Source organism: Aythya marila, assembly GCF_965140915.1.
Source record: "Aythya marila genome assembly, chromosome: 11".
Classification (NCBI taxonomy): domain Eukaryota; kingdom Metazoa; phylum Chordata; class Aves; order Anseriformes; family Anatidae; genus Aythya; species Aythya marila.
The window spans coordinates 4,555,970-4,582,129 of record NC_139052.1 but is presented as its reverse complement, the minus strand read 5'-3'; the positions used below and the strand labels follow the sequence as shown (position 1 = coordinate 4,582,129).

The 26,160-nt window shown below is 35.8% G+C and overlaps 1 protein-coding gene across 2 annotated transcripts in view; it reads left to right on the top strand.

The window, feature by feature from the left end:
* The window catches only part of MYO1E (myosin IE), an 89,374-nt gene that overhangs the window by 49,897 nt on the left and 13,317 nt on the right, over positions 1-26,160 (top strand). For both annotated transcript variants that reach the window (XM_082769269.1, XM_082769270.1), the window contains exons 7-22: positions 830-961; positions 2,084-2,218; positions 3,285-3,417; positions 5,530-5,726; positions 6,746-6,826; positions 7,186-7,272; positions 8,483-8,569; positions 9,234-9,401; positions 10,128-10,213; positions 10,803-10,884; positions 12,046-12,152; positions 15,875-15,973; positions 18,969-19,113; positions 22,906-23,020; positions 23,518-23,687; positions 24,127-24,272. In XM_082769269.1, the coding sequence (XP_082625395.1) occupies positions 830-961; positions 2,084-2,218; positions 3,285-3,417; positions 5,530-5,726; positions 6,746-6,826; positions 7,186-7,272; positions 8,483-8,569; positions 9,234-9,401; positions 10,128-10,213; positions 10,803-10,884; positions 12,046-12,152; positions 15,875-15,973; positions 18,969-19,113; positions 22,906-23,020; positions 23,518-23,687; positions 24,127-24,272 (1,970 nt within the window). The remainder of the gene's footprint in view (positions 1-829; positions 962-2,083; positions 2,219-3,284; positions 3,418-5,529; positions 5,727-6,745; positions 6,827-7,185; positions 7,273-8,482; positions 8,570-9,233; positions 9,402-10,127; positions 10,214-10,802; positions 10,885-12,045; positions 12,153-15,874; positions 15,974-18,968; positions 19,114-22,905; positions 23,021-23,517; positions 23,688-24,126; positions 24,273-26,160) is intronic.

The window sequence follows — 26,160 nt, the reverse complement described above, 5'->3', positions numbered from 1 at the left end:
AATACAAATGAAAGAAAACTATATCAAATATAGACTGTGTTTTCAAACAAAGTATATGTTGAGAGGCCTCTTTAATTCTGTATAGACTGTACATTTGTTACTCTTGCAATATGTACTGGTCAAAATTTATAAAATTCTCAGTCTGTAAGCAAATAACAGCAACAAACCATCCAGGTTAGTAAAATATATGCAATAATATATATATATATTTATAGTACATAAAAGCATCCTTAGAGTTATTTGATGAGAATTAAATACCTCTATTAGTATGTACAGAAAGCAGGAATTATTTTTGTTGTGTCATTATAAAATACTCAAGGTACTGTTGTGAAATAACTACTAACATACTGTAGGTTCTGTTTTTAAAAGTTACACATAGGCTTTACAAATTTGCTATTTGTTCGTAAGCCAACATGAGTGTTAGTACGATTAATGTTTCCCTGAAAAGACAAAATAATTGCTTTACCTTGCTTCCAAGCAGAACACTGCGTTTGCCATTGGCCATGAATCTGTTACTTTCAGTACAGGTGGGCATTACGGTTTCCTTTATGCTAAGCAAGAGTCTCAGCAATGAAAAAGAAGCCCCTCACTTCCTCTCTACCTTTGCGTTACTGCATGACGTATTATCCCTAGTCTAGCACTGCATAAATGAAGAAAGAAGGAAAGATATGTGATAGTTCAAGATTCTTAGCTCTGGTAAATCTTGAGGTAGCTGAGTCACAATATCGATGATAATTAAATACGCTACTAACCTTCCTTGAGATATAGTACAAGTAGTGCATTATTTACTATTTACTAATCATTCAACAACTTTAATTATTTATTGCAGGGGAAATACTTTGAAATCCAGTTTAGCCCAGGTGGAGAGCCAGATGGAGGAAAAATCTCCAATTTCCTACTGGAAAAATCTCGAGTTGTAATGAGGAATCCTGGAGAGAGGAGTTTTCACATTTTTTACCAGGTCAGAAGCCTACAGCTCTTTTATGAGTTATTTTAAATAACTTGTACCTGTTATTCCTTTTGATTGAAAAGTCATTCTCAACCCAATGAGATTATTGAACACGTTTTCAAAAAGATAATCTGGATATCATTGAGAAACTTCATAGCATCTTAAGGCACCATGTGACAGACCTGTCTAGCTGCCTTTCAACTCTAAAAGGAAAGTACTTCAATATTTCAGAGGCCCAACCTGGAAATTCGGTGTGATCTCCCATATGGAAAAATGCAACAGAATATAATAGAAAATGAGAACTTTCAAACAAATTTATTTTTAAACTGGCTTATATAATTTCACCTTCTGCTTTGGAATTCCGTAGCACTGCTGTGAAAGAGAGATTTAATTCTATTTTGTGGGACACTTAGGATTATATCAGTATGGTGAATTCTCCAAAAATCCTCTCAATTTATGTTACAAAAGGCTTTTCTAGCCTTCGCTGGTCCTTTATTTAAGAGTTTCTTATCTGCTTAAGTGCTGCTGACCAAGCTCTACAAAACTAGAGTAAAGACAGTACGTTGTAAGTGACTGTCAACAGCATCACATAAAGTTGAAGTGTTGTGAGGATGGAAAGCTGAGTTGGAGCTGGAATTGCTCCAGGAACTGTGTATTTTCCTTGTCTAAGGCATATGAACAGTTTGCGGTGTCCTGCGAATTTTCCTCTGTGTCTAGGAGAAGCTTTTTGATGCAGGCAGTTCGAAGACTGTATAAGGTTTTGACTACTCCGTGCTGAGATCAGTTTGTTCATTCCTTCCTACTGCAGCTGTATGTCTGCACAACTGTGCCTGCCTTTCAGTAAGTATGGAAAATATGTTGCTCCTGAGGATTTAGGTAAAACATTGAAGACTGGAAAAACAGCTTTGCCTAATCTTTGAGATAAAGATAATAGAAGACATTTACTAAACCATTTATGAGAGAGGGAATGAATATCTGGTTGTTCACTTAGCGAAAAATTAGGAAGGTTACAAACTTTGCACAGTATTACCCTTCTTTCCTAATAATTTCAGACTCAGTCCTGTTTCTGACCAGCTTCATCTGTGCTGAAGGTTGTTATATAATGCCTAATAATATTGGGATTTTATTTTGTAGCTGATCGAAGGGGCATCTTCAGAACAAAAAAGCAGTCTTGGCATTACCACCATGGATTACTATTACTACCTGAGTCTATCTGGGTCCTACAAAGTAGATGACATCAATGACAAATCTGATTTCCAAGAAACACTGGTGGGTTTTTGATGCTGATTTGTGTAGTGGTGCATGTATGTTCACTTCACTGTGAAGGTGTTTTGTGAAGGAAGGTGGTTTTTTTTCCATTCGTCTTTTCTCATAAGGGTGAAAATTTTGAAATTTGTGCACAGATAAATTGTACATTTAGAATCTGGAGTATAAAACGTGAGATGCAAACACACTGAGGAATTTCCATTAGAAGAAAATACAAAAGAGCACCCTTTTAGCTGAATTTTTGGTGGTACCTTATCTTCTGTTCCTATTTAAAACATCACAACTGAAAGGCTGGATAAAGGGACCTAGAAAGCATAGATTAGAAATCTTCACCCAGTATTGTTGTCAGTTCATTGTGTAACATTTATGGAGGTCACATCAACTTCCTGATTTCCTGTTATTGGAAAATCACTACTTAAAATAAGCATATTAACATGTCTTCTTATTTCTATTTGTAGCACACTTAAAAATGCATTCCAAAAAAAAAATTGTTACTTCTACATTCTAGCTAATTGGGTATTTTGGAAAAAGAGTAAGTTGAAAAGACATTTTGTAAGTTGTCATGGACTCTAGACTGACTCTAAAACACAACGTTGTGCTGAGTCACTCTCTAATAAGTAGCTGAAATAGCCTAAACCAGACAGACTGTGCTACTGTAATGTTGAGAGTCATCCAGTACCTCTTCACAATTGTTAGTCTCAGTAGAAAAACTATGCATAGAAGGAACAAAATCATTGTCTCTTAGGTTCGTTGTTCCCCATTTTGCAGTAAACAATTTATTTTCAGTGTGACACTCAAGGGCAGGTGCTTGTTCAGCACTACATTTTTTCCAGAATTTATTTTGCTAACGCATCTTCTAAATGGTGTAGATGTTTCTGTATATAATTATTAAAAATCAAAAATGCTCAGGTAGGATATCTAGTGCTTTTGGATAATTCAGGCTGTAATGTAATTTGGATGTGTTAAGTATTTAAGCTCTTCATAAACTGAAATTTTTAAAATAAAAAATTTAAAAGGACTTTTATGGTGAAAGTAATTGAACAGACTTGTTGACTTTTTTTTCTTCCAGCATGCAATGAGTGTGATTGGGATCTTTGCAGAAGAGCAGGCATTGGTACTACAAATAGTGGCTGGAATACTTCATTTGGGAAACATCAGCTTCAAAGAAGTTGGCAACTATGCAGGAGTGGAAAGTGAAGAGTGTAAGTACCTCTGGAAACTGTTACAGAATTAGCAGTGGGCTGAAACCCAGATGGCATGAGCTGAACTGCCATCTTGAGCTTCTTATCCAAACACAGTGCATCATTTCTTTTAGTGTGAGGCTGTTAATTTAGGTTTTTCCAAAAACAATAATGGTACTGAGGCCCCTGTTCTGTCTAGTACAATGCCATTGACTTTAACAGAAATGTAATTTTGAATTTAGGAAATCTTTTTCCAGCCTTTAAGCATGAAATAATTGAAATTGTGAGAACGTCTTTCAAGCAAACTTAAATGTATTCTCCATTCAGTGCATCAACAGTCATTCATAAAATTAAAAAAAAAAAAAGTCTCTTAATGGTTTGTCTGACATCATCCTCACATGGAAGCAGCTACCAACTTGTAGAGTATCTCTAGTCTCAGGTACACAGTTAGTGCTTGGGCGTACATGCACACATCCAACAGAGTAGCCTTGAAAATGCATTGAAGATCGGAATTTACATACTACAAGTGTTATCTTCCTTGTCTCAAATTTCTCATTCCATGCTTCATTATCAGATACATCTACCCTGGAAATATTTCCTTATTAGTAATGTACTGACCTGGCATCCTTGCGCTCTTGCTGCTATTTTATATCAGATGGTGGTGAGGCACTGGAACAAGTTCCCCAGAGAACTGTGGATGCCCCATCTCTGCATGTGCTCAAGGCCAGACTGGATGGGGCTTTGAGCAACCTGGTCTAGGGGGACGCGTCCCTTCCTGTGGCAGAGGGTTGGAACCAAATGATCTTTAAGGTCCCTTCCAACCCAAACCAGTCTATGATTCTGCATTAAGAGTGTAGAGTTATATTGTGTTTGGTTCTGCTTCCCTTACACTAAATCATCAGCACAGTGAAGGAGGAGTTTTTGAGGTGGCTCTTATCATTATACTTTCCTCATAAATTCTTACAGTAATATTGGCTAAATATTTATTCTGGAATCTTTACAGTATATGTGAGCATATTTGGTCTATACTTCCCTACAGTCTCTTGCCTTTTAAAATACATGATGTTTAACCTTTTCATGTTCTCAGTGAGTTATCAGAGATGCTGCTATAGACTCAACTTTGGATAGTTCCTTGGTTACTAGTACCCTTGGGTAAATTTAAACAGTTTCCTGATTGTAATCAGAAAGCTGTCAGTTATTAACAGTTCTAAAAATACTGTTGGATTAATGTAGTAAAGGGTTTAAAGAAGCCAGATCATGCTGTCATATTACAGATGTGTAAAGCTCAAATGGCCGCTGTCCTAGTGATTATTTTACATCTTCCTCACACCAGTAGAGCAGATCTGAAAGTAATGGAACATGAATGAAACATTGTTAGAGGATTATGTGGTTTAGTGGAAGCACAACAGTAACTCCAAGAGACCTACCCTTGGGAGCTATTTCCATATGCTCTTAAGCAATTTCTTTTTTCCCATTCCTTAAGGTGTGTGACACCTGCAGCTAACATCTGCTCTATGTGCTAAAATGCAAATACTGGACTTGTGGCTGCTTATTGCACAGATGTGTATTTTTCTGCTCTGCTTTTATACAATGGGAACCAGAATTTTCCCTGTAGTTTCAGAATAAGGGTTAAAAAACAAATAAATGGAAGGGAATTTAAGATTTTTTGCAATATTCTTAGAAAGGGAAAGGATTTTAGGAAGCAATAGTACTCTTTTCTTATTATACTTTATACGTTTCATGTATTTACACATTTTTTTTCAATTGCTTCAGTTTTATTTAATATGTGAGCTTTGTGTTTTCCTCCCATCTCCTCCAGCCACTCCATCAACCACATAGTTCAAAACTGGCTTAAGACAGTTCGAAGGACTGAAGGTACAGAAATAGATGACTACTTTACTTTGAGGTGGTTTACCTTAATTAAAATCCACGTACGCAAGGACCTGAACATTTCCTTGAGGAGCTTAGAGGAATTTTTAAGAAATAAATGCCTATTTATTTTTTTAAAGCTGCATGCCCCATGAGGTTTATTACTGCTGTTTGTTACTAGTGATACAACTATTTTTTTTTTCTTTTATTCTGCACTGGTTTAGCGTATAAGTCATAATCTAGCAACCTTGATTTTTCTTACAGTTTTGGCTTTCCCTGCTTTCCTCCTGGGAATTAACCAGGACCGCCTAAAGGAAAAACTGACCAGCAGACAGATGGACAGCAAGTGGGGAGGCAAATCTGAGTCCATTAATGTAACACTAAACGTGGAACAAGCTTGCTACACCAGGGATGCACTGGCCAAGGCCCTTCATGCCCGTGTTTTTGATTACTTGGTGGATGTAAGTTGTATTTGCTTGATTCTATTGAAGTATTGATACAGTGGGAATGTTCCTTGCAGAGCTTTTTTTTTTTTTTTTTTCACCTGGTATGTGTTCCTTTGCCTAAGCTTTAGCAGCAGCACTGAGCAGTGCAGTGGGAACACAACCACATACAGGGCACTGATTATATGAGAAATGCTACACTTCCTTTGAAGCAAATGAGCTGTGCTTTCAGCACTGTATTTGTTCAGTCTCTTGCCACAACTGACCTGTGTGATGTTCTGACATCTCCTTTCTGTCACCATCCATACTTCTCTGAAATCAGTCTTATTTTTCTCCTACAGAATTGAACATTTTCAAATGAGCAGAATAAATAGGTTATGTTACTTGTCCCCTGTTCTCTTACCCTACTCTCCTGCAGAGAATCTCCTTCAGCATCCTGATACTGTGGCATTTGAGCAAATGCTCAAACTGCACTTTCCATGCTGCAGTGCTTTCTATTCAGGATGACGCTGTAGGCTGAATTGGCAGGGGATAAACCTTACCTTTGGCCACAGATGTTAGCTAGATTAAATGAAGTCTGCTCATCTGCTCTGTGTTGGCACTGCTAGTATCTCAGAAGCCTTCCTGTTCATGACAGTTCTGAAATTCCTGCTATATGAAATAGGGGAATACAGAAATTAGTGAAAAAAATCATGTTACTATCTGCAAAACACATCAAATATCAGACTTAAAGCTGGTCTGTTTTTTTGTTCATTCTTTTTTTCTTCAACTGCACTGAGCCAGTTACTCCAAAGGAGAGATTTTTACAAACAGAAAATCCAAAGGCTCACTGACTTGGAAAACAGGGTAGTATACTGTTAATTTCCTAGATATTAATAACACTTTATTAAAAAGTAAAGTACCCTATTAAATACATATGTATTCCATTCCAATATGTTATTTCTGAAGAAACACTGTATTTATATAAAGATTTATGAATATACAATTTAAATATTTTAAGCTTCACTTTGTTTTATGTTTTTTGTTTGTTTTATTAGTCCATTAATAAGGCTATGGAGAAGGACCATGAAGAGTATAATATTGGTGTCCTCGATATTTATGGCTTTGAAATATTCCAGGTGAGACGATGCAACATTCAGCATTTGAGCTGATTTGACCTGACAGTTTTTTGTTATTAGAAGGGAAAAAATCTAACAGGAAAAAAAAGTTTGGGGGCAGAATAGAAGCCAAAAAAAGACAGCTTCTTAGACATTAAGTTCTTGCTGCTAATGTCTCGCTTAGTAAACACAAAATATTGAAGAAAATTCAAAGAAACTAGGTCATTGATCCTAAAACAAAGATCTGAGATTACACACAACACCTATAAAATTAGAAACCTATCCATCATTGACAATATTTCTATGAAGCTTCTCCTACTATTACCAACATAAGAACTAAGAATTACTGCATGAGAATAACTTTGTTTCTTTTTCTGTAGAAAAATGGCTTTGAGCAGTTCTGTATCAACTTCGTTAATGAAAAACTGCAGCAGATTTTTATTGAACTGACACTGAAAGCAGAACAGGTAACCAGACATTATTTTTGACTTCACAGAATGAGCTATCATTTTCTCAGTTGGTAGAAAAAGTGAGGTTTCATCATCTGTTAACAATAAAATTTGCCTTGTTAAGCAAGAAACAAAACAAAACAAAATAAAATCTTTGCTGTTGGCTAACCCTAAAAATGTAAACCAAGCGAGTCCGTCATACTGTGTACTAATGCAGTCATATGACTGCCTAGACTTGCTGCGTACTCTGACTCACTGACAGGAATGGAAAACTGCAGTTCTATTCCATCCCTGTGCTTTCATTGGACATGACAGAGTAAAATGGGAATACTTTTCTTAGTTTCCTCCACACCCATTCCCCTCTCCGTTTCTTTTTTTTTTTTTTTTTTTTTTAATGTATACAAAATAGATCCCCGTGGCAAATGCGCAAATATTCTGTGTATTTGCATTTCTCTGCTCACAGTCTCACTGAAAAACCCCTCTTTATGTGAAGGGAGCTTCTGCATGGGAGGGCAGACATAATGCAGCTGAGACAGTAATTGTGTACAGTATGAGCTCAGGCCTGGCACCGACTTCAGGACAGTGTTTTCGAGAATGTGCATACACAATTGCCTTTGTATAAAAGAAACTGATCAATGCAATTGAGCACACAAATAACCTTGTAAGTGTCTAGCTAAATTCATATGTATGCAACTGAGTGAATCAGTTTAATCAAATTTCAGCATGATTTTTATTCCAGTCTCTGTCCTTATGGTCATAGTAATTGTATACAGAAATAAAAAGTAGAGCTGTCTCCATTTTATGTCCATTTCTGAATGTGTTATTTTGAGGGCCTGATTTTTGATATGCCTGTCATAAACTTATTTTGTAAAATACTTTAGAACATGGATGCTTAATTGCATTGTCAAGATAACATAAAGCTCATTTTGTTGCTATTTGCAAAGGACTTTGACAATAAATGCACTGGCAAAATACTCCTGCTGGTCTTAGTGACTACTCAATAGCTATGAGAGACAAAAGAATGTACAGAGAGCACAGAGAAGGATCCTAATTCTGCTCTTAGGTGTAGAGAGCTGGCTTTAATCATCATATGGGTCATTCCTCTTCTTTACCCAGAAACAGAGTTGACAGGTTTTTCTAAGCATAGAGTATATATGTAGTATATTGTAGATCTGCTGCTAGAGCTGTGGTGCATGGGAATATTTGCATTTTTCCTCTTACTTAACAGGAAGAATATGTGCAAGAAGGAATCAGATGGACTCCAATAGATTATTTTAACAACAAAATAGTGTGTGACCTGATAGAGAACAAAGTGGTAAGTAATTGGCATAAACAGATGGAAAAAAAAAAAAAAAAAAAAAAGAAAAAAAGAACTGTCTCTAAAATATTTGGGCAACTGCTTTGCTGTCAAGAACATTCATGAGAAAAATGCAAATACTGTTGTTCAGTAACTGAGTCATACTAAGCCTATATATAAATCTTACATAAGGTATCTTATAAGATCTTACAAGAGCTCTAAGATATGTTATTTAAGATATTGGCCAAAAAGAGAACCATAAGATAGTATGTTTGATAAACATGATTGAAAAATTCACTGGTTGGAAATTACTTTATCCACCTAAATTTGTCATCAATTTCATGACATATGCTCCTGTATACATTAGGTAATTTTTGGTAATATACATAGGTATTTTTTGGTGGAATGAGAAAGAAGATTACTTTGCAAAGTTTTCTAAAAAGTTCTTAACAGGCATAATTTCCGACTCTGTCACTAGCATTACATGGACTTGTATCTCTCGTTAAACTGTTTACATGCTAGTGTACAAATTAACCTTTACTATGAACTGTATAGATTGATGGAGATTTCTTCCTGCTGTGACTTTGCTCTCATGTTTTTGTACTAAAGAATTTTCTTTTGGGGGTAGGCATTGAGCTTTTTTTTTTTTTCCTCACTTTGTTGTTTTCCTCAAATGCATTAGAATCCCCCTGGAATTATGAGCATTTTAGATGATGTATGCGCCACAATGCATGCAGTGGGAGAAGGAGCTGACCAAACACTGCTGCAAAAACTCCAGATGCAGATTGGGACTCATGAACATTTTAACAGCTGGAACCAAGGATTTATCATTCATCATTATGCTGGAAAGGTAGTATGGAAAATCATCACTGAATTCCGCATAATGCACTTATAAGGAAAAAGAACAGTCATGAAGGGAAGGGGGAAGTATTACCTCTAGAGGGCTATTCTGATTTTAAATAGGCATATTATCTCAGGAGACAGTGCCATCCTTTCTCAACGCATGGAACTTAAAACACACATGCCCTGACATAGGTCCCTTACTTAGGATAGATGTCTGGGCCTTGCTGCTGTCAACTGTTTTAAAAAAATCTAGTATTAAATGTAATAAATACCTCAATCTTCATTGTCAGTTATAATAGCAGTAGGTTTAAAGCATTCAGGCATAAAAATGATCCTTAATGTACTAGTCAAATTAGAAATATATACAGATCCTATATACAGTTACTTGGGCATATTTCTCAGACTATTCATGATTTCCTGCTGTTGTATTGAATAACAGTAAACCCTTATTGTGCTAAATATTTTTATTCTATAAAGTATTGAAATCACACGCATTATATTCTATTCACCACTTTCATTTTTCTTCTTTGAGTTCAAGTATATGGATTAAATTCCTTTGTTGTGAAAGAGTTAACTAATATATGCAGGAATTTTTTAATCCCTATACTGCCTTTAAGTAATACTAGACTAACCACAAAGTTCAGATCAGCTACTGATGAGGACAGGATATAAATTTTCTGTAATTATTGGGTTCTCAACTTACCACAAACAATCAATTTCCACCTTGGCCCAGGTATCTTATGATATGGATGGATTCTGCGAGAGAAATCGGGATGTTCTTTTCATGGACTTGATTGAACTCATGCAGAGCAGTGATTTGTACGTAAGCAAAACTTGCTTAAAGCTAGGAATAATGTGCTAGTTCAGATGGATGCAGAGGGCCTGACTACTACTTTGCAACATGTCAACTGATTTGCATAAAAATGGAAATGAACCATCACAGAAAAACAGCATCGCTTGCATTGTACTCAGTCTTCATTTTCTGCAAATCTCAGTAATTATGTAAGGTACCAAAGTGTCAGAATTAGGTAGTATATTGATAAATGTTTTTTTGACCTCAAAGCAGGCCATCACTGATTTGGCATTATCTCAGAACAGGAACTATTTTAACATAAACGTTTTTTTATTTATTTTAACTAACTGAGGCTTTTTAGGAAGTGCTTTTTGCTTTGAGTCTTGAAATCTGTTATCATGTGTCTTTACAAGGCTCACTAAAATACTGAGGGATCTCTGTGAGGAATGAAGCTCTTGGAAAATAGTAATCTTAAAATAGATTTGATACAACTCTGGGTTAACATAAATAGCTCTTTATATTCTACTCAAATATCAACTTTAACAGCATATTCCTTGACATTCCAGCATTTAATTGTCTTTCTATTCCAACGCTATTTTGTTTATTCTTTTCTAGGCCTTTTATAAAGGCTTTGTTTCCTGAAAATCTTCAAGCAGACAAGAAGGGTCGCCCTACCACTGCAGGCAGTAAAATCAAAGTATGACTAATTTTTTGTTATATTATTGTGTGTTTGTGCAAGTTTAAAAAAAAAAAATAGTAGTCTTTGCTTGTTTTTATTATCCAGATATTTTTGAAGATAGACAGTGGAGTGTTCTGACTGCAAAGCAATGCATTGTTTCAGCTGTTAGAATCATGTTTTGCCCAGCATCACTGTTCATTAAACCTTTTGTTCATCTGCATTCTACAGCAGTGAATTTTCCAAATGAGCAATTGATGGTAGTGATAATACTACTTGCATGTGCATAGTGAATGAGCCCCTTTACTCAGCCACTTGATATCCTACAAATAACTACAGATAACTAGTCTCTTTATAGTGCAGAAATGCAGCAGAGCCTGACCCTACACCCACTGAAGTTAACAGAAGTCTATCTATTGACCATAGTGTGGGCTGAATAAAGCAACAAGTGTTAGAAGGCGTCTCTTTTTTTTTTTGAGACTGGTTGTAAAATACATGCTTAGATGATATACTTACTTGAAGACTTTGGAAATCAATATTTTTTCAGTGTCTTTCCTTATATCTTACCCTGACAGTTAAGCTCACCTAACACATTCCCCATGATATGCATTCCCCACTCCCTGTTTTTATATAGTAGTTTAAATATATTACATGGTTGGAGATAATAGTGCCTTCTGTTTACTGAAAATGTTTTCCTGAGGTGAGAGACTTGTGGAAGGTGTTGAGTTTCTAAGTGGATGTGTTTATACATCTTTTACATACATATTCATAGACACCAACATGGGTAAGTTTTAAATAATAAGAATAAAATTATTTGAGTGAGCAAAAGTGATTTGCAAAAACACAGGAACAAAGAGCAGAAAATTTTCCAGTAATATAAAGATAATAGCATCCTTTCCTTAATTTTGGATGTTTGTAGTATTAAGAGGTGGTTTTTGTTTTGGTTTGGTTTTACTTTCTCCCTCTCACCTTACACATACATGCACATACATGACTTTTTCTGTACATTGTTTCCGGGCTAGAAGTGCAGGTCTGCTACTGCTATATATTATCCCAAGACAGTTCTGGAGAAAAGGACCAAACCCAAATGGATCATCAGTAGATGTTTGATGTTTTTACAACTCTCTCAGAGGATTTACTCTCTTTAGGTCAGATCTTATTATTTTTTCCTTGATTTTACAGAAACAAGCAAATGATCTTGTTGGCACCCTGATGAAGTGTACACCCCATTACATTCGCTGCATCAAACCAAATGAAACAAAGAAACCTCGAGACTGGGAGGAGAGCAGGTATGTGCATAAGCAGCCAAAAAAAAAAGCCACCAAAAAAATCATGATCTTTAATCCTATAACCTACAGACAATAAATAGGGCACATGATCTAAATAAGCAGTTAGTAGATGAAGTTCTTAGTTGTTTTTTTCATATCAGTTAGAGATGATCAAAATTCGCAGAATATGTAGCAGTAAAACTATAAGTATATTAAAGACTTTGTTTTCCATGTGGAATTTGCACACCAAATGCATTATACATCAATTCTAACTTTTGCTCTGTGCTTTGAAAACAGCTTCTATTAGATAGCTGAAAGCCAACAAGACATTTGTATTTGCTGTCATGTATCAAACAAGAAAAACAGAAAAAAAGTGTCTATAGCAAAGAAATATAGGTTTCATGTTTTTTTTTATTTTCCAACATTTAAGTTTCATTAGCCAGCTCTTTAAAGAGAAATAACTAGAATATCATTCATACAGACATTGAATAGATGCCTAAATCATTAATTAGGTTTATTGCATCTGTTTTAAGTCACCTTTAACCATGTGGTACTTTTTAACATCTTCATAATATCTAAAAAAAAAAAAAAAAGATACATTTCTTTCTTGTACTGAGGTCAAGTACAGTATTTAACATTTTTAATTATATACCAAGTACTTCTGGTATTGGTAGAAGTGCTGATAATAGCAATTAGTTATTTTTGTCACAGTGAAACGATTTGTGAAGTCTGATAAAGAATATTCTTGACCACATCAACAGCATGCCAGAATTCACTTCCTGCTTATTTGGCACACAGACTAGCACAATTACATGCAGATGTAGAGCACTTACAGAAGCCACAATCATGACTGCCCCTTGAAAGTGTCATTTAGGTCTTGGCAGTAAACGATAGACCCTCTTTCTCTAGCTTTTCCCACCTTTTAAAAATCCTACTATGCAGCACTTAATTTCTCACCCACACTGGGACCAAAGGAGGAAAGTTATTCTAGTGAAAGTATGTCTAAAAGTTGTAGCAAAGCAAAAAGTACAAATTGGGGGCACTTTAAAAATCAATCATTTACATATTGGAAAACAGGCCTATTATTGTGGGAAGTGTTGCTAGGAAACCAGTGAAACGAAACAAAACAAAAAACTAATCCTGACAAAAGGCCAGCTTTCAGGAAGCCCATTTTGGAATAAAAGTGGGTAAGATTTCTCCCCCCTCCCAACAGGGATGGTATTTAGCAAATGCAGCAACTGGTGACACTAAGATAAATGAAATACAGATGACTGTATAGTATCAAACTCAACTACAAATAGAATTAGTTCTTAGGATGGTAATCCTTCATCCCTGTTTACAAATACTAACATTCTTTCCCTTTTCAAACCATTTCTCATATATTCTGACATCATATTATATACATATGCTGTAACATTTAGTGAAATTTGCAGGAAAAATAAATGTAATTATATGCATATATCAACTCAAAACTTCAGCTTGTTTAATTTTGTCATTTCATGATTTTACCATGAGAAAGTTCTGCTGAGGGAAACAAAAATGCAACTGAGTATGTGTTATTTTTCTGAATGTTGCAGTAGTGTTTTTGGTTTTCTTTTGTGATCATTCAGTCTTGTATCACACACATGCTGCCATACTTAAAAATATGATGGGAACAGTATATTTAATCTGCTTATTAGTAGCATATTACTAGACAGCGGAAGTGTTATCAAGTAAGGAGAAACTTCACAAAAGCCCATCCTCATGCTCATACAACCCATGTCACTTCAGCCTGCTACAGCTGTTGAATAATTTCAGATTGTTTTGTACTTTAAGATAGACCTCGTATAATACCTAAACCTTGTATAATACCTTAGTTATTCAAAAAATTGGGGTGTTCCTTGAAATGTGTTTTTGTTCAGATCCTGGCACAGCCACTTGGACGTGTATTCAAAATTGCTGCGTTAGCTGAATTCCCAGACCCTGACCTGCTTGAGGTTGATGCCTGGAGGGAGTTCAGTGTGCCTTTTCTCAGAAAGAAAAAGAAAAAAAGAAAAATGTCTCAAATTCTGTGTTGCTGGACACTAGTACTGGCAGGACAGTAAGAAAAAGGGAGTAATACTGTTGCTGCAGTGCATTATTCCAGATGTGAACAGGAAGGAAAAGCTATAAACAGGAAAATGTATTTTTGTCTATCAATTTTCTACTGTTACTGTACCAGAATTTTTGGAGTAGGTTCAAAACATACTTTATTCCTTGAACACAGCAAGTTAAGATGTGCAGTTTTTTTATTATAAGATAAAAGAGCAGCGTCTCTCTGTAATAAAATACCTCTAAAAAGAAATAACCACAGGGCTTCTGTTATTTGTAGCATGGGATTTCAATTTTTTTCCCCTTATACTGAGTCATGTGAAAAGAATGTCTCTACCAAAAAAAAAACAAAAAACAAGTGATGAAATTTATATTGAAATTTAGCATTTCAAAATACCTAAAGAAATAATACCAAATTAACCTAGAGGGTTTTCAAGATTTGAAATATCTTGATTCATAAAATTGGTGAAACGGTACTTTAAAAAGGATTAAAATTAAATGGTTCCTTACAGACTCACTTTTTTTTTTTTTTAATAATATGAAGAATTTTTATATACTGTTCATTAAATTTACAGGACTAAAATCTTAACTTACTTCTGACTGAAAGCTAAAGCTTGCATAATTTGCCCTATAAAAAAAAAACAACAGAGCCCCTGGAACACCACATTTCAGAATTAAAAGCTGACATTGCTTCTTTCAACCACATGACTTAGATGAGAAAAGTAAAGAAATGCAAAGGAAAACAGCACAAATTGTACATTGTTAGCAAAGTTAACTGAAATTCTTCAAATCAAATCTCCAAGCATTAAAAAGCAGACTAGTAGGATATGTAAGAAAGAACTTAAAATATGTTCCACAGCTCCAGAGACAGGAAAAGGTGCCAAAAGATTTATGGGGAAATACTTGTTCCTTGTTTAGAACCTGAAAGAGTTTTGCATGAGGGAAATGTAATGGTGTTGGGATAACAATGTTTCAGCTTGTGTGTACAGCAGAATCACCCCACAGCCATTAATTAACACTTTCATCTGGACTAGTACCAGCTCAGTTTTTGTTTAGAATTAAAGTATGCCATGAGCAAACTTACCAGGCACGCTTCTGCAAGTCTTATGCCTATCCTCAGATCCTCCCTTTGCAATATGGTAAAGTCAAGAACAGTGCTAGCTTTTCACGAATATATTGCCCAAGGTCTCCTATTTCTGATTCTGTGTGTGCCGGAAGTTTGGAATCTGGGCCTCTCCCCTCTCCTCAGATGCAGTTCTTCTCCAGAACAGCCAAAAATGAGCTGTGTGCAACTGTCAATGTTTGAGCTATATAAACATAGGTGAAAACTACAATAAAAGAATGCAATTTCCCACTGCCTGGAATATCAGCTATGTAATTGTGTAGGTAGTTATTTGGCTTTTTATGGGTAACATTAGTGAAGAAATCTATACATGAATTAGGAGGTAGGTAGGTAAGCTACAATAGGGAATGCTACAGTAAATTTCCTGCATATATTTCAGTAATGTAGTCTACCTGCGCTGAGTATTTGTTCTGCCATGCAGTGTGCCTGGTAATATGCAAGAATAAATAGATTCATATATGAATTTTATTATTTCATATGTGCATGAATTTTACAAGTAGTCTTCTTTACTTCTAAAAATAACAGATTTTAAATCTTGTTTTGTCCACAGGGTAAAACATCAAGTGGAATATTTAGGTCTTAAAGAAAATATTCGAGTACGAAGAGCTGGCTATGCCTACAGGCGGGTTTTCAAGAAGTTTTTGCAGAGGTAGGATAATACTAATTTTGAAATATTACAGTACAATTGTTTACATGATGAGGAAAAAAAGAAGTTGCAATTTTTAAGCGCTTCTCATGTCCCACTTTTCCTTTCTCCTATTTACCTTTATCTAGGCTATGCAGAGATTTAAATGTATCTTAAAGACTGTCTATTGTTGTCTTTGAAAGTCTTTTCACTTTCCTGTAAACTTGCTGAAGAATTCAGTTTTTTTGTAGTCTTTTGAAAGGGTTGCTGAAAGTTAGAACTGAAGTCAAGAGAACTTAGAGTTAGGAGCTGTGTGTTCTGGAATCTGAGGGTAGCTCTCCAACTGCTCTTTGCCAGTGACAGGATAGGCAAAGAAATATGTGCCTGCCATTCCGCTATTTCAGTGCAAATTCATACCGTAACGTGTGGACTCCATTTTCATTATGAAATAATTTTTAATCCTATTTTTTTCTTTATCTTCAAGCCCAGACATAATAAACATGAATGTGCTTCAGAGTATAAAACCTTATGTGAAGGCTACTGCTGAGACAGAATAACAGATAATAATGAGTATGAAATCTAGCCTAACAGTTGTCAAACACTGATTATGAGGGCTGTGTCTAGAAATCTGCCTGAGGTCTGCACAGAGGAAAGCCACATGGTGTTTCTGGAAGGTGAATAGATTTCTATACTTCATTTCATGTGCAGAGATCCACAAGCAGCTGAAACCATTCTCTGTGGAATTCATCCATTTGTTTCAAATCTGTTTTGTAAAATTTAACAATTTAAGAGTAAACCTTGTCCTGCAACCTTTCCATTCACAGTTCCTAATATGCAGAACAACCTGTTCTGACACGATGAGTCAGTGTGAGTAAAAGTGGGCTGAGGCATGGGATGGTCAGGAAATGCATGCTTGTACATTTGTTTTCATTGGGAGCTACTTGGCATCTTGATGTAAGAAGAGATTTTGGGGCTGAATAGACTTTTATGTACGAAATTTACATTTGCATGCAAAAAGCTGATGTCACTGAAAAGGCCTGTGTGTTTCAAAGCATAACCAATCTGAAAGCTGAACTCCATACTCAGAGATAGGACCTAACTCCATACTGTGAATCTGTAATAGATAATATTTTTGATCTTTTTTTTTTTTTCTTGGAATTGTTACACAGCATTTTAAGAACACAGTCGTGCTGAAGTCCCTCATAAGCCCAAATTACATTTAAAGTCACAGAACCTATATATACAGATACCAACACAACCAGTTTAATGAGAAGTATGCAGAAGTACATTGGAGGAAAGTGCTATTCATTCCTAAACAGCAGTGGACAATGATAGAATTGATGCACATAACATACTAAATTCCAGAATTGTGATATGCTCAGTTGGTACATGTTACAGTATAATATAGTTTGTTTTTTTCTTTTTTTTTTCTGCCCATTAGACTTGTAACAACTGTAAATTATGTGAAGCTAGTCTAAGTTTATGAAAAAGCAGTTCTAATCTTTTCTTATTCTGTACCTGAGAACTTTACTTACATTAAAAGATCTTCAGTCATATTTTTCCCAATGTCCTCCTTTATATAGCTTAGATGTAGGAAAGAATTTGTAACATGCTGAAATGTAGTGTCAAATTAAGTTTTGTGAGGGGTTGCACAACTTTGATTGCCTTTATTAACTTCAGCACCTTTATATTCAGACTCCATTATCCAACTAGATTGTTGGAGTTACACGATGAACCTGCAAAAGAGGCTGTTAAATAAGCTGGAAGTTAGTTTAACTTACAACTCCTCCTTACTACTACACATCTATCTATCCCATAATACTGATAAGTAAATTATACTGTCTCTATACAGACTATATGTAATGGACATCTGTAACATAACAAAAGTAGCTCTTATGACATAACATCATGCTAGTGTCTGAGTATTTGTTAACTAACTTCAACAGGAGAGCAGTATGGACCCTTTGAATCTCACTGAATTTTGTTTGCCTTTTCTTTTCATGTACATGCTATTTAGAAGTATTGTGTTTTTTGTGATATGCTCCTTTTTAACTGTTTGTTATTTTTATGTGGTATTAAGTTGCATGACACTGTTTCTGCTTCTGGCTAGATAACAATTTAGATATGACACGATAGAGAAATGAACATTTCCTGAATAAAGTTTCTAACGACTTGTGTGATTTTGAGAAATTTTATTAGAAGCTGCCTAAATCTTCCTAAGAAACGTGAACTTGGGAATTACAACAAACTAAATTCCATACTCTATCAGTTTTTTCATTAATTTAATAGTTACACTAATATAAGCATGGGAGTATTATGAGACAGAAAACTACTCACTGCTACCTATCAAAGACATGGTATTACAGCACTTCCCTGCCTCCTTTCCTAGCTGTTTGTATGGTCAGTTGACCTCAATGTTCCCTCCAGATAGCACCAACATCACAGTATCTTCCCTCCTGTAGCAGGTGCCAAGCCAAAGGCTTTCTGGGATAAGGCCAAGACTGGCTCCTCGCTAAATGCGGACCAGCTGTTGTTAACAGGTGCGTTAGGAGCACGAGCTGTCCGCTTGCTCATAAACACAATAGACCTTTGTAAGAATACGGAAGACAAAGGCTTGAGTGGGAAATTGATCCCATACTTGGGAAAAAAATCTAGCATATTAAGGATATGGAGGTACTTAAACTTGCACCGTAAGTCCTTGCTAGTAAATAATCTTGCTCTGGCTTTATGGAGAGCAGAGCAGAACTTTCTGTAATTAACCACTGCAGTTACCAAATAGTTAACTTAGGATTTGGAAATGGGAGACTCGTGGACAGTTGCCATTCTTGATGCAGCTGTTTTGTCTCGCTAAGCAAAAAACACCTTAATATTCTGCATCTTCCCATGCTCTGAGCTTCTGTAATTCCTACCAAGGTAGTCAGTATGCCCCCTGGGTAATAATACTAAGAATCAGTGGTATTCTGCTGCTGCTCTTTGCTGTTTTAACTTCTTTTCCTTCTTCTTTTCCTTGGTGGTTAAGATACGCCATTCTGACCAAAGCAACCTGGCCTTCCTGGAAAGGAGAGGAGAAGCAAGGAGTTCTCCATCTGCTTCAGTCTGTCAACATGGATCCTGACCAATACCAACTAGGGAAATCCAAAGTCTTCATCAAAGCTCCGGAGTCTGTAAGTGTGGTAGGACATGAGTCTATAAATATGAAGCTTTAGCTGAAATCAGAGGCCTGCCCACTCAGAAGTTTCACATGATAGGGTGGGAGAAATATCAGAATATAAGTCAGGCTGGGCAGGCCTGTCACAGATGCCTCAAGTCTGTGGGTGCAGTAGAGATTCTAGTCGCTTCATTGATGGGTACAGTATAAGGACGCTGCAGAAGTTTGACACACAAGGAGCATTAAATACATGAAGAGATGAGATACGCAAGGATGCTTTGCACGCTTTGTCAGGTTACATATGATGTTCCATCAGTGAATCTGTCATTTGAAGGAACGCGATGGTTTGAGAAGATATCTGTAGCCATTAGTCCAAGAAAACAGGTGCTTTTCTCAGTATAAGAACTACTGATGGAAATAAGAGAATAGCAACAAATATAGTAATGATATGTTATATATTATGGAGTAAATCAATGTCACAGGATGACTGTAACTTGAAATCCCATCCTGAAAGAACATTAGGTAGTCAGATTAAGACTTTTTTTCCCATGGCTTTTAAATTGCACAGTGTTGGAAAAAAAGTTCTTATATCACTCATACATCATTCAGGAAACTTGTCAAGGAAGAAAAGTACTCAATCCACCATCCTGTGTTCCTTATTTATTAGTAGCAGGTGACTTCTCGGTGCTTTGCCTTAAGTTACACATCAAAATAAGAGCAGAATATTTCTGTTGCTGTAATTTTCAGAAAATTTTTGGTTTTGTTCTGTATGGTAGGCAGTAGATTCAGGCAGTAGACTCTGCTATGCCCATTCACATGGTAAAAGCTCAGAGGGAAAATACTTGTCCAAGTCTTAAAATTGTTTCTACCATGAATAGGGTAAGTCTCATCTGTTTATATAATAAAGCATTATAGTGTTCAAGGTGTATAGGGTATCTGAATACTTGGATGCATGTTGACAGAACAGGAACTTCTAGTAGAGGATTATTTTCACTTCAATATTGCAGTCAATGAGACTTAACCAGCTAATTATAAAGAAGCATGAGCTTTGTTTGCCTTCCACTGTAGCACAGGTCATGATTTATTTGTTAAGATTTTGGTGAGTCTTACAGAGTTGGTGTGATAGTCTTGGTCATCAGTGAATGTCATTCATATCTTTTCTTGTGACAACAGTTAGGACTTTCAATCCTTTGCTGATGACTTCAAGTTTATGATATGGCAGTGGCAAATACCCATTCTGGTCAAGTAGCAGTTTAGAGTAATACAGATTACTTAGTTGCTTGTAATTACAAGGGACCAGAATTAGTAATTTAAGCAGCATCTTCTAGTTTGTCTTATGCTGTAGAAAATTGTTTTTTCCTGTTTTCACTGTGAAATTATTTTGCATCCATTGTAGTAAGTTTCAAACCCAATGCAATCTCAGTTTGGGAGATAAAGAAACCAAAATAATTTGCATAAAGGCCACTTTCTTGATGCTATGCTATTTTCAGGAAAAAATAGTTTAAAGTTTTAATCTATTTTTCTGTTTTATATAATAAACTGTAAGGAAATAAGCTTCTCTGAATGCTGAAAGACCCTAAGCTTTGGTATCCTTGCCCCTTACAAGAGGGCAGATTTCCAGCAGCCATATCTTCAAAGAAAGGAATGAAAATGTTTGCTGGTACCAATCTTCTATTTAATAGCTAAATGGTTCAACTAGTCACTTAGGATCGATGCATCCAGTGCAGCCTACTCTGAAGTAGCTAAAACCTTAATCTTCTGTACCCCAACATCACATGCTACTATTCTGTTTCCCAGGGGGGAAAAAAAAAAAAAAAAAATGCTTCCAGTTTTGCAGCATCTTCCCATTTGTTTCAGTGACATTTAATGACATATCTGTGAGTTTTACTGAAGGGCACTTCTGCAGTATAAGACAATACGAGGGTGACTGAAAATAGTAAAACTTTTAGGGTTGCATTGTGATTTTAATTTAAATTAGTGCTTTTGATTACTATATATTTTTCTTTTAAAAATGTATTTTTTTTCAAAAGCCATGAGGTTAATTTTAAAAATACTAAAATAGTTGGTTTAAAAATACTAAAATAGTTGGGGCCTTTTCCATTTTAAGTTGAAAGAATTTGAGGTGAATATTCTAAAGCTGTTTTTTTAAGCATTGAAAAAACATCCTGAAATTACTAAATTTAAGGCTAGTGTCATTACTTCTGACATAGTAAATGAAAAGTTTTCTTGCACCACTAAAGAAAGTGACTGTTATAGTTAATTGGATGAAAAAGTACCTGATTTGTTCAGGAGTGTGAGGGGTAGCTTTACAATACATATTTTTAAAAAAAGTTATGCAATATTTTTAGTTTATAATGTGTTTCAGTAAAATATTAGTTAACTTGATGTTTTCAGTGAACTTCCTTAATTGGGACTCTGACCTTCAGCTGCAGGTGACAGACTATTTTACACTGATATTTTGCAGTTAGCATTATTAGAGAAATAAATGACATGTTCACGAGAGATCAATGATTACTGTAAATTGAATTAGACACGGGCTTGATCATGCCCCTGCTGAAGCTTAGGAAGTTTTTGCATCAGGAGCATGCGTTTCATGCCTGTGCACTGAAACCCGATCTAGCACTTGTGTGTTTGTGAAAAGATTTTTTTTTAATAAGTTTCTGTAAATGGAGATTTGCCAACTGCAAAATAAGGTTTTATGGGTAGCAGAAACGAGGCTTCATTACTTACATTTCCATCAAACACCTGAATAAATAACTCTGTACACAAACAAGTAAGGTCTTGCAGAAATGGTTTGCATTAGATCAAGTTTCCTTTTAGGTCAATATGAACAACGCTTTTCCTAGATTTGCATCATTTAGCAGCAAATTTAACAAAGGGTCCCATAGCCCAAGCTCACTTCTTGATACACCTTTTTGTTTGTTTTGTATTTTTGTGTTTGTTTTTTAAAAGCTTTCTCGCTTTTGAGAGCTAGGAGAGAAGCCCTTACGTGTATTTAAGTCACAGTATAGGAAAGTAATTAGCAAGAGCCAAGCTAGTGAACTGCTTTAATATTATAATCGTTAGACAAATGTTGAGGTTCTGATAAGACAAGAAAAAATAAATTACATAAAAAGACTGTAGTGAAATATGCCATCCTCATTAAATAATTATGAGACTATTATAATGCATTAAATTTACATATATTGCAGTGAGACCTGGAAAGAAGATGCACCTGCTATTTCAGTTTTCATAAATCAGCACGTCCTCTTGATTTCTGACAACACTGTAGAAACAAGTCTTATCGTAGCATACTGAAATATAAGATTGTATTCTAATTACAAGTCCTGCAGCCAACTTCACTGCTGAGGAAGAGTGGAGCCAGCAGACACAGCAGGGTAAAGTTTAGATGAGGAAGAAAGATATATATGAATATGGTGCATTATGGTGTTACACATTGCACAGATGCCCATTGACATTCTAACATTGACAGGAGAAATGTGAATTTTAAAGAATATGGCAGGTTGGAGAGGCAGACTGGATGGATGCCCAGTGGAGAACTTCAAGTTGCACCAGTAGTATTTCAGGAGAATTCACATTACTTTTTCTTCCTAATTGGGTTTCAGGGTTAATAGGTAAGCTGGTAAAACACAGAACCACTAAAGCTTCTCAGGTCTTCCTACCTTAGCATTCTGATCCAAGAATCCTTGGTCATAGTAGAAGCAGCAGCTTGGATCTGGAGTGAAATACATTGGAAAGTTGAAAGTAAAGTGTTTTTCCAAATCTTCTCTTGTAAAATGTTTGACCTACCTATTGTCGTTTTGTGCAGCTCTTTTTATTAGAAGAGATGAGAGAGAGGAAGTACGATGGGTATGCCAGGGCCATCCAGAAGGCATGGAGGAAGTATGCAGCCAGGAAAAAATATGTACAGATGAGAGAAGAAGGTAGGTCCTAACTTCTGGTGACTTATTTCACATTTCCTTTATCTCTTGCACCATATTTTTTGTTATTGGAATCATCTCCCTCTCTTTAAAGGAAATGATTGCTTTGCAGACTAGGAATGACTGGAAATTGTTGGACCCCTGAGGTACCACTGATGAGGTTAACTGTTCTGTATGTGTGGTTTTGTTGGACTACCCAGTGCTTTGGTCTCAAAACAAAGCCAGACTGAGTAGGAGAGAATTTCCGTAGTTTCAGAAGCACTCCTGATTTGTCAGAGCTGCCAAGCTTGCCATCAGTGTATTTCAATAGGAATGGATTTAATAACCATGTGGATCTTTATATAAGGATTAGTAGCAGTGCCTCACTATTCTTTTCCTATTAGAAGCAATTTGGTTATCACTTCTCCAAAAGTTCTGCTTTAAACCACTAATGCTCCTTCACACTGAATTTAGAAAATTTAGTAAATAGTATTAATCAATGTCTATTTTTTGTATTTAAGCATCAGATCTATTGCTGAACAAGAAAGAGAGGAGACGGAACAGCATTAACAGGAATTTTGTGGGAGATTACATAGGCATGGAGGACCATCCAGAGCTACGCCAGTTTGTGGGCAAGCGGGAGAAGATTGATTTTGCAGACACCGTAACTAAATACGATAGGCGGTTTAAGGTAGGCTTAAGAACAAGATCCACTGATGATCAGTTCTGCTAGGGAGTCATACTGATGTCTCTACAATCATTTAACAAACTCCATGTGTCAAAAAAATCTAAGATAGTAGCTTGAAAATAGTCTTTGACCCCTCTTAACTCTCAACATTGAGATTTTCAAGCTGTTTGTTCCAGGGCAAAAGGGAATTGCTTTATGGGACTTGCTGGGCAGAAAGCTAAATTAAGAAAGGGAAGAAAACCTACTTTAGTCCAGTGCAATCTGAGGCTGTGATTTATCACATCAGATTCCCCCGCACGCATTCAAATCAAAGACTGATAGCCTTGCCCCAAATCATTATATATTGTATGCCCCCAATACATTATGTATTTTTGGAACAGCATCATGACATTAATGCATTGATCTCTGTATAACTGTATATTTTCAAACAATTCTGTTTCAGAGCGTGAAGCGAGATCTTGTCCTCACTCCAAAGTGCATATACCTCATTGGGCGTGAAAAGATAAAGCAGGGTCCAGAAAAGGGTCAAGTTAAGGAAGTCTTGAAGCGAAAGATGGAAGTGGAGAGAATTCTTTCTGTTTCTCTAAGGTCAGTATCTTGAACACATCTTTCCACTGACAGAAATTTGTGTAAAACAATGAAATAAGTTGATTGATGAAGGGTGAATTCCATAAGCTCTATTAATTGAATGTTGTAAACAAAGCTGGAATCACTTTCACTCACAGCCCTAGTATGTTATAGCAGGTGTTTGTTAATAAACATTTTCTGACTAATTGTTAAAATGGTTCACTTGGTTTAAGTCTCACCCAAAATGTGTTCTGTGAAGCATATATGCACTATAACGTGCTCAAGAAGGTTTAGTGAGTTTTGGCTTAAGCTTGTATCTGAGAGGTAGTTCTTGGATATATATTTAAATACACCTTGTGTGTATCCAGTGCTTCCTGAAGAGTGGTTCTCTGTGGTGAGCTGTTAAAACCTTCATTCCTAGTTGGATTTCACATCACTTCTGATGACTGAATATCAAACCAGTCCCAACTTGCAGGAAATATCTGTGGTGTGGTGCCCACAAAGAGATAAGAAACCTGGTTAGGTGAGTAAATAAAAACAGGAAGAAACTTCCCATGAGACCCATAGATTTTTGCCTGTATCACTTCATCCCCTTGAAGATGAACAAAAAAAAGTCTCTGAATACCTTTGCATTTGTTATTGCAGTTTATCAGAGCTGGCAGCTGAGTATTAAATTTAATATAAAAGAATACAGATCCAGCCTAATGGACCAGCAATAATTCTATAAATATTAAAATTTTGTAGTTTAAGAGAATACTCTGTAGTTGAGTACTATATATTGACAGCTACGGCAAAGTGGTTTTTTAATAATATGCTTATAGAACATTGTTCCTATTAAGATACTCAGAAAAGATATTCAGAAGTCTTCCCACAGACATAATCCAGTACTAAAACAAAGATTTTCACATTTCTGCATTTGTAGACTAAATTAAATCTTTCCAAGATTAGGGAAATGTCTGCTTTTACAATACTGTTTTCAAATCTTGTGGTTTATTTTAGCACACATCTTTCTAACAAAAGCTGCAACAGCAATAGATCCAGGTTAAAAGAGTGGAACCTGCCTAGTTAGTGTTCCAAGTTTCAACTGTGTGCTGTACAAATATTAAACAGATTTCAGCCAGACACTTGAACTGGGCCCATAGCATTCCACAGGCAGAGTTGCATTGAGTCAGCTAAAAGCACAGCTGCCTGCCAAGGTAGTGAAAGCTGTTACACTCTTCTCAAAAGTAAATAACAGTTCCACAGAAGGTTTTGAAGGAAAACAAAATGTGCATAGTTTGGAGGAAATGTGTATATTACATTGTGTCTAATACTGTTTTAAACTTAGCTTATTGAATTTATTTTGTTGGAAAAGCCATTCTTCGTATATTCTAAAATTAGCGTCAGAATTACAAACTGTCAAGCTATCCAGGTATTCCCCCCAGAACAAAGCTGCCCAGAATACACAGGATCAGGAGAGCTTTTCCTGTTTTCGTGTTACTATGGGCTGAGTTCATAATGGATCTTACTTAAGGAATATTTTAACTCTGTATTGATACAGTTTATTAGTAATACAATACCCTGGCTGCAGAGGCTACACAAATTACTGCTTCACTAGAATCTGAGATGATCTTTTGTCAGTGATCAGAGTTGCAGCTTGTAGTATTTAACAGTCTTCAATTAATAAATCCAGAATGAAACTTTTACACAGTACAAGTATTGCCTCTTTGTATTTTTGAAAAAAAGTTTTTCAGAGGTCATGCTCAAAACAAAAATTGCGTTAGCTCTCTAGCTTGCGTTGTCTCATGTGTTTTCAAAACTCTAGTTTGTAGTTTATTTTTAAATAAAATTCTAATTCTCAACTAAAAAGGAAGGGAAACTCCCTGTACTTTAAATTTTGACACCTGTAAGGTAATTGACTTCTGACCAG